We start from the raw sequence: 8,406 nt of genomic DNA, 5'->3' as shown, positions 1-8,406 counted from the left end.
GCATTTAAAATTAATTATTTCCCTTTTTTGATTGGTCTGGGCTTCTCTGTTTGGCCTCACTGTTAAATGTTTATTCTATCGTTTGCCTTGTCTGTCAAAACACATTAAAAACATGTTTCTGAAGGTACTGTATAAATAAAGTTCTTCTTTTTCTTCTTTGAAGAAAGGATGTTTTGAGGATGTACTTTGAGTATATTTGCCAAAAATGTAAATCCATTGTCCATAAAAGATTGGTCTATGGGCTGCCAGATGAAGGATTCTTCCATTTTTAAAGCTTTTGTAACTATTACACATTTAGACCCCAAAAAAGGAAGTTCAAAAATATTTGATTTCAAATTTTAAATACTGAAGATTCAGTTGTGATGTCATGAAATGGGTAGTTTTAGGTAGTTTATCCTCTAATAAACTAGACTCTAAGAATCTAATGTGGAAAGTAATTAAAGCATCAATATGTAACTTTTCCACCTTAAATTAGGCGTTTCAAAGTTGATTTAGTAGTACAACAACTTTGAACAGGGGGAAAGGCGTAACATCAGATGTCCACAGATGTCGCTTGCTTAGAGCACTAAGGCACCAGGCTGTTGGTTTCTCGAGAAAAGTGAAAACATCTGTATGCTACTAGCCAGTTAGCGCACCACAATTATCTTTGATACAACGGCTGAGGCTAAGAGATGGAAGAGTACAGTGCTGGATGAAGCTGAGAAGAGAAAAAGGAAGGTGACCAAGCTGGAAGCAGAGTGTACATCCCTTCAGACAACATTGCATCGCAGATTGTGATGTAAGGCTGCATCGTTATCTCATGTTCAGCAGCTCTTCTGGGTACGCTAGCAGAGTCCTATTTGCACAAATTCTGAACCTTGTCAGTGGACATGGGTCTTCTTTGGTTTCTAACAATACCCTCCTCTGCTTGTCTTCAAATGCACATGCTCTGTGAAGGGGAGCCAGCCTCAACAGTGAAGTCATCTAACCAAAGTTATGTCTCAGGTTTGAATTCAGATAAATAAATATACCATCTAACACCAAAAGTTTTCTTTACACCATTCAATACGACTCTGCAAGTATGCCATATTTGCGCAAAATCTGCATTCTTTAAGTGTCTAACAGAAACGTTTCCTGTTATCTGATCTCCGTGCATGTAGACGGAGGATTAAAAGTCCCACAGACAGAGTTAGTACACATTTTTTAATAACATGGCACAATTTACATAACACAAGTTTAAATGAGGAGCATGCTGAAGATTCAGTCGCTTCATTTTTTTTTTCATTTTTGTACATGATCTAGAAAGACTTCATTTTTTCCCCTGTACATGGTAAACAGCAAAAAAAGTTTCTCATTGAACAATCTTTTTGCAACACGCGTCGACTAACCACTATGGCTCCGGTGGACATTTGAATGTTGTATTAAAAAACACTGCACGACATGATATCACAGTTTGAAGCGCACAACTAAACCTTCAGTGGACTACTAAAATAGATCTCTGCTCGTTAGAAACAAAGTGTCCAGAGTTTAGACTGGCTTTTTTTCTCTTTTGATTTTGTGGGTACAACAACTGAGGAAAGCACTTTGAATACACCGTTTGATCAACAGAAACGATTTTCAAAACATGAACTTTACACTCCTTCAATCGGGGCCGATGTGCTGTCAGGGTGTTTAATGTGCTGCATTCTCCCCAGAACAGGACTGGTGGTAAAAAGTCATGGAATAATCAGGAGGAATAAGAGTCTGAACATTTGTGCTGCTGGCTTTTTACATCTAAAACCCTTTTGAAATGTCATACTCCCATCATCTGTCTCTAGGATTGTCACCACAATTTATCTTTGACTTAAGCCATTCTCTTAGCGGTTGAGTCCAAATTGCTCCGTTCAAACCCTTCATGGTTCAGTTTAATCTGCCTTAAAGTCTGAGTTGTGGAGAGAATACAGCTGTTTGTCCTTCACTGGTGCACCGTCGATGGTGATGGGAAGGCCAGCTTTCAGAAAAGGGAGCCCGGATATTTGTTGCATAGTTTGAGTGTGGGGGTCTGTGGTGGTACAATAGTAATCAGCTGCTTGAATCGAATAAACAAAAAAAAGAAAACTGCAAAAAAGCACATTCTGAATAACGGCTGTAATACTCCTCTATTTACATGTGTTCAAAGTAAAGCTTTCGAAACTCCTTTTGCATATTTGTACCATGATTTTTAATCCATACAGAGCAAGCACAGCAACTGTACACATATTCTACACACTTTGCTGTCTGTCAGTGCTGAAGTACCTGTACAATCTGAGTGTTCCATCCTGCTCCACATCGCTGTACAAGAGAGAGGACGAGCACAAAAAGCCAGAGCAAACTGCAAAAAAACCCTTTGAAAATCAGTTTGTTGTTCCGTGATTATTGTCTTTTTTGTAGTTTAATACAAAAACAATTCATGTGTGGGCGTGTCTTAGCCCACATAAGTTATTCACAGCTATGTTACAGTCTGGCTTGGCCCAAAGCTAAGTGCTGGGTGAGTTCAGTGTTAGTGAGGCACAGGGCAGCAGTCTGTGAGGCTCTGCTCACCGCGCCTCGATGTCTTTGTGAGCCGCTCTGTCTCTGATATCTGTGCCCAGGGGAGTAGTCCGTCTGGGTGAGCCAGGCCGGGCACCCAGCGTGGGGATAAGAGGGGGCGGGGCACTCAGAGAGGCAGTGGGCGGGGTTTTGTTCAGCATACCGTTCTGATGGGCTGCTGCTGCCGCTGCTGCGGCCGCCGCCGCCGCCGCAGCCGTGGGACTGACCCGTGAAAAGTGCATGCCCGGGAGTCCAGGAGCCATGAGGCCCTGGGCGGGGTGGGGGAGGTGTCCGTCAAGAGCAGGGTGGTGCATTGCGGGGTGGAGGCGACCATGCTCAAAGTCCTCTCTGAGCATGTTGAGACGCTCTCGCTCCTCCATGTGGGCGCGTTCCTGCTCCCTCCTGTGCTCCAGGGCCAGCGAGTGGGCGTGTTCTCGGTTAAAGTCGTGAGGCTCACGGTCCCTGTAAGAGCGCTCTGCCTCGTACAGACGCGGCGCTGTGAGCCGGTGAAGAGGATCGTTCCTCAGCAGCAGGTCCCTCGTTAAAGGGTCCCGTCTGTGGATGTCCAGACCTCTGTAGGGGTCCCTCATGGGGTCCCAGTGGAAGGCAGGGTAGGGGAACCTGTCAGCTCCAGGGATGGGGCTGATACCCATGAAGGGCGCCACCACTCGAGTTCTCTCCAGACTGCTGATGGAGTTGATGGGGTGGACGCCGGCCATGCTCATAGGCATTGGCATGGAGGAGGGAGGGTGGAGATTTGGGGTGGGGGGAGCCTGCTGTGGTGGGTGCTCAATCACCCTCTCTGTGACCCCCTCCTGCTCCTCCTTCCTCTCCTCCTTCACCTTCACCTCGCTGTTCTTCTTCTGGTGCTCGTACGGCAGCTCCCCCTTCTTCTCCAGCACCTCCCGGTTCAGGCCGCCGTTCGGACGCTCCAGGCTGGTCTGCCGGATGTAGGGCGACGGCGTCCCCCTGTTGGACACTTTGTCGTCTGATACTCGGCCGTCGAGGATGACCGGCGTGTCCTTGTCGTTGTGCTGGTTGTCTTTGAGCTTGTGGTCGTCTGTGCCGTTGTCTTTCCACGTGTCCGAGTGCTCCCTCTCCCTGTCTTTGGACTTGTTCTCCTTGTCCCTCTGAGGATCTCCAGGAGTAGGGGGGAGGTGGTTCCTGTGGTGCTCAGGAGGCCTGCTGTGTCCCAGGAGGCTGATGGGGTTTACAGGGACAGGGGACGGATGGCTTGGGTGGCGCTTTTCGACAGAGTCCCTGGAAAACAAAGAATGAAAAGAACTCTCCATTAGTTCAAAAACACACTGTAGGAATCTGTCATTTTTCATACTTTAAGATAAACACCACACCCTTCCTCATCTTTGTTAACACCCACCTGTCCTTGTCATCTTTGCTGCTCAGCGAGTCCCGTTTGTCAGAGTCTCGGTCCCTCTCGTGCGAGCTGACTGACGCGCTCCGCTCAGAGTCTCCAGGTTTCAGCCAGGGTGGAGGCGTGGGGAAGGAGGGCGGCGTGCGGTGCAGGCGGTTCCACGGCTCCTGGTGGCTGTTGTTGTTGAAGTGCTGCTGCGCGTTGGGGCCGTCTTTATGGCCGAACACCGAGTTGGCCGCTGCTAGGGATTCTACAGGCGGAAAGACACGGAAGGACCCAAGTTACAACCTGCACTGATCAGTTAACGTTTTACATTCTGCTGCTTAAAGAAGAACAGTATCATCCATCAAGCTGACTCACTTAGTGCTGGATTCCCAAGCCCCCCAAAGGCCGATGAACTGAGGGCCCCGAGTCCTCCAAACGATGTAGGTCTACTGAAAGGTTCTGGAGAGACACGAGAGATGTTACCACAAAATAATTTCACATCTTTATCTCCTTATTTCACGTTGAGACTGACTGGTAATAAACTGAAGGGTCCTCTTACCTAAGTGTGATCCCGGGGCGAGGAAGTTTCCTGGGTGGTGGGGCGGATGACCAAAAGGACCTGCTGACGGGTGAGTGGGCCCTGAGGAGATATAACAGAGACATTAAATCTTTATGAACAGATTTCTCCATATACATGAAGAATCGATGGGCAACTTAGCAATCCTAAAACCAATATAATCAGACTTTCATTTAGCTTTTTATTCATTTTGATGGGCTGCGTGGTGAACTGATGGTTGAGGATGTTCATCCACTTTGATCCAGACTTGTATATCTCAAACTCTGATGATGTTGATGATGTGATTTCTCCCTCACAAACAAATGCAGTTTTTTTTCTGTCCTAGTCCGTTCACAGCTGAACTTGGTAACAATAATAAGAGCGGACAAGTTCAGTCTGAGCAGCAGCAGGAATTGATGGACCTCCGCTGTGCGTCAGAGGTCACTGTTGTTAACCATCGATCAATCTTTTCACCCGGAGGTCTGACTCACACTCACCTGCGGCAGAGAAGAGCGTGGCGGGCCTTGCCAAGTCGTTGGGGTGATGGATGGCGCCAAAGAGGCTCGGGCCCGGAGGTCGACTCAGGAACTCGGGCTTGAGGCCGAAGTCGAGCTTGTGAGGGTCGACCTGCATCTGCTGCTGGAAGACGACAAACAAAGAGAGAAACACATGTAAAACCTCCTAAAACAACGGATCACTGTGAAGTCATTCATAGAGCCGCACGATTTAAGTGTTTGAACAACGTCTGTGCTGTTTGTTCCTTAATGAGAGCTCAGCGCTGCTGTGACTGCTGAAGCTATCAGATAACAAACAACTTTTACTAATCATCAAAATGAAAAGAGTTTAACATTCAGCTTCTGTCTTGAAAGCAGAACTGTGACCAAAGATTTTGCATTTCAGAGGAGATGTTTAAATGATTTTCAAATAAAGAAATAGGAGCTACCTCCAGAATCTGAAAACATCATGAAAGCTATGATTAAGTTGATAAAATTTGTTAGGGTCCATAGTACTGCAGCTTCAGTGGCGTACATTTTTACATGTATAAGTTAAAGGCAGGGTTGGTCATTTTCTCCAGATCCACTTTTTAAGATTTTGGTTGAAGTTGTCTTTAGGTCCTGACAGACATTAATAACTCATGTTCTCTGAAAAAGGAACAAAGAAAATCTGTCATCTGTATCAGTTGTAAGTCTGTAAAAACTTTGACCAATGTCTGCCACGAGGTACCAATCTGATGAACCAATCACACGCCTCCCTGTCTCCCTGCTCGTTCTCTACCCCATGCATGGCAGGCAATTACCAACCCTGCCTTTAACAACAGAACGTGTCTAAGGTGAACCTTCTTTCAATGACAACATTTCCTCAAATCTCAGATGATTTTATGGTTTTTAAATCAAAGTTTAAAAGTCAAGAACTATCCTCCAGGCACAAAATAACTAAATAAGCTTTACATGTATTTTAGCTACAAGAGACGGCTCATAGTGCTCTCTGTATTGCCGTCTGTAAGAAGGACTACGAGGTATATGTTTTATATGTTTTTTTTGCAGTAGTTACTCCTCGTCTGTTCTAAGCAAGACTTCAGTCTGAAATGTGTTCTCATGGGAAAAGAGACAAACTAAAGTTTACAAACCATGAAAATAGATTTTAGGGCGGTGTCAAAGCAAACTACTCTCCCACAATGCTTTGTGCATATGTGGTTAAAGAGAGCTTATTAAGATATTAAACTAATCCTGTGATATAGCTTCAGGAAGAATTCAGCCACAGTTTGGTAAATATTTAACAAAGTTAAGTGTGAGAGTTTGCACGGCTCACACGTTACATCATTTCTTTAAAGGCTAACTGTAAAAACAGAAAACTGTAAAGTAAATAAAATATTAATGAGTGTGGAATGAGGACACAGCTAACATCACACTGTGTTAACTGAAGGTTTGGTTCAAAGTAGAGAGAGAGAGGGAGGGAGAGAGAGAGAGAGAGAGAGAGAGAGAGAGGGAGGGAGAGGGCGAGAGAGAGGAGTCAGCTGAGTCCTCACCTTTACTTTCTGTTGGTGGTGGTAAATCTGCCAGGCGATATGAACGTGCATCGCACACCACTTCCCTGGTTTCTGTAGATACAAAAAAATAAACATTGTCAACACTTAACTGACTTACAAGAACAAAAACAAAACAAAACATGCGCCACGTTACACGTTGAAATGACAAGAGACAGCTCATCTGTAAAAAGCAAAAAAAAATCTACAAGCTAACTTTAATGGATGCTATGCTGAAGTTCATTTACACATAACTTTGTTTTTAACTGACAGGATCAACTCAGTAATCAAACAACCACCTTAAATAGACAGTTGGCATGACGACAGCATATACCTCTGTTCTTATAACAGACGGGTCATTTGAATGATCAATTAGGTCAATCCTAACCCGTTAGTATATTTTTAAAGTAGGCCCTTTTTTAATACCCGATGTCTTACATATGAACTTATTCAGAAGAACACAGTCAGACATTAACAGCAACAAATCAACTCAAATCAAGGAAGTGGCAGACAAATAACTCCCGTATGTGTACGGTTAAATTCATGAATTTATCAATGTTAATCTGGTGGCTTTGAGGGGAGCGATGCTACAGCTGCATCTGGTAATACAGAAAACATTTCTTAAAAGTGATCTCTCCATCCTCTCCGCTGTGTTCAAAGATGTTAAAACATTAATCGGAGCCTGACAGTGGCAAAAAACCCACTTTAGGTTAATGTAATTTATTCTGGAATATTTGCCCTCAGGCTCATGTTGAAGCGAGTTCAGCCTGTTTCATGGTCAGGTCGAGCAACTATTTGAACATGTTGGTCATCTTGTCCCTCAAACTTTAAGAATCTGGTACATGTCGGGGTTTTTTTTACAGCATATTACTTTAAGATATGGTGTATAATGGTGATATGCTGTGTGGCAGAGGTAGAGTAATTATAGCTGTAATTTATCTGATTATTTTTAAAACTAGAAAGGCTGTAAAGAAGTGAATGTGAATTTCAAAGAGAAGTCTTTCCACATGCTGTGGCCGAGCTGCTCTTCCAAACGAGCTTTGTTGTGGCATAAACTTTTATTCCCTGCCTCCAAGAGCAACCCTCATTTAATTACAGACGCTATCCACTCCATTAGCAAAACCCCCTTTATGGCAATATGGCTATAATTGTCTGTGTGTGTGTGTGTGTGTGTGTGTGTGTGTGTGTGTGTGTGTGTGTGTGTGTGTGTGTGTGTGTGTGTGTGTGTGTGTGTGTGCAGCAGCCTCTGCAGGGAGCGAGCACTCACCCTGAGGATTGGCCGAAATGGATCCGTTAGCTAAGGGGAGGGGGAGGGGAAAAAAAGGGTAGAGTTATTTAGCTGTCAATCAAATCTCCTCTAATTGGTCTCAGTGTGTGGCATTCATTATGAACTCAATTAAAATGTTAAAATTTCCCTTTAAAATGAGGCATTTCAGGAGTAATTAACACATGATTGAGTTTAACTATGCTCCCTCTGGGTGACCCTCTGAAGACAAACCAATACACAGAAGGCGTTAACACATGCACATTAATGTTCTGTTTAAAACATGAATAACTCAAGCTGTGTTGATGCCAAACATTAACTCTACTACTGCTTTCAGAGACACTAAGACTGAAACTTCTAGAAACAATAAACCAAGTTTTAATTTACTGAGCAATATAAGTAATCATGTGAGGTCACGACCACATGACCTTCACCTCAGACAAACCATTACACTTGACTCGTGAAGGTATTCAATATAAATAACTAATTACTGGATGTGCAGATGTTATTTCTTTGTAATTAATTTCTGCATTTAAAGCTCTTTTAGGACTTTTTAGCTGGTAATGAAACAGACTGAAATAAGTGCTGATGCCTCTCTATGACCTACTTAAACAAAACCATCAGTATAAAGTTTGTTTTCTTCTTTATTCCAATTTTGTTTAATGGCTGTTATTGCTGCC

At 43.9% G+C, this 8,406-nt stretch overlaps 1 protein-coding gene across 8 annotated transcripts in view; it reads right to left on the bottom strand.

The window, feature by feature from the left end:
- Window positions 1–1,168: 1,168 nt before the first annotated feature.
- auts2a (activator of transcription and developmental regulator AUTS2 a) overlaps window positions 1,169–8,406 on the bottom strand; it is a 339,678-nt gene continuing 332,440 nt past the window's right edge. For 6 of the 8 annotated variants that reach the window (XM_061055904.1, XM_061055903.1, XM_061055899.1 and 3 more), the window contains 7 exons: window positions 7,730–7,759; window positions 6,466–6,537; window positions 4,937–5,078; window positions 4,443–4,523; window positions 4,259–4,342; window positions 3,905–4,148; window positions 1,169–3,786 (listed from right to left, as the gene is read on the bottom strand). In XM_061055904.1, coding sequence (XP_060911887.1) covers window positions 2,535–3,786; window positions 3,905–4,148; window positions 4,259–4,342; window positions 4,443–4,523; window positions 4,937–5,078; window positions 6,466–6,537; window positions 7,730–7,759 — 1,905 coding nt within the window. In that variant the 3' untranslated portion in view covers window positions 1,169–2,534. The remainder of the gene's footprint in view (window positions 3,787–3,904; window positions 4,149–4,258; window positions 4,343–4,442; window positions 4,524–4,936; window positions 5,079–6,465; window positions 6,538–7,729; window positions 7,760–8,406) is intronic. The other 2 variants (XM_061055901.1, XM_061055902.1) reach the window with 1 other exon arrangement.

Source organism: Labrus mixtus, chromosome 14, assembly GCF_963584025.1.
Source record: "Labrus mixtus chromosome 14, fLabMix1.1, whole genome shotgun sequence".
NCBI classification, from domain to species: domain Eukaryota; kingdom Metazoa; phylum Chordata; class Actinopteri; order Labriformes; family Labridae; genus Labrus; species Labrus mixtus.
The sequence above is the reverse complement of the archived record's forward strand: the minus strand, read 5'-3'. Positions and strand labels throughout refer to the sequence as shown.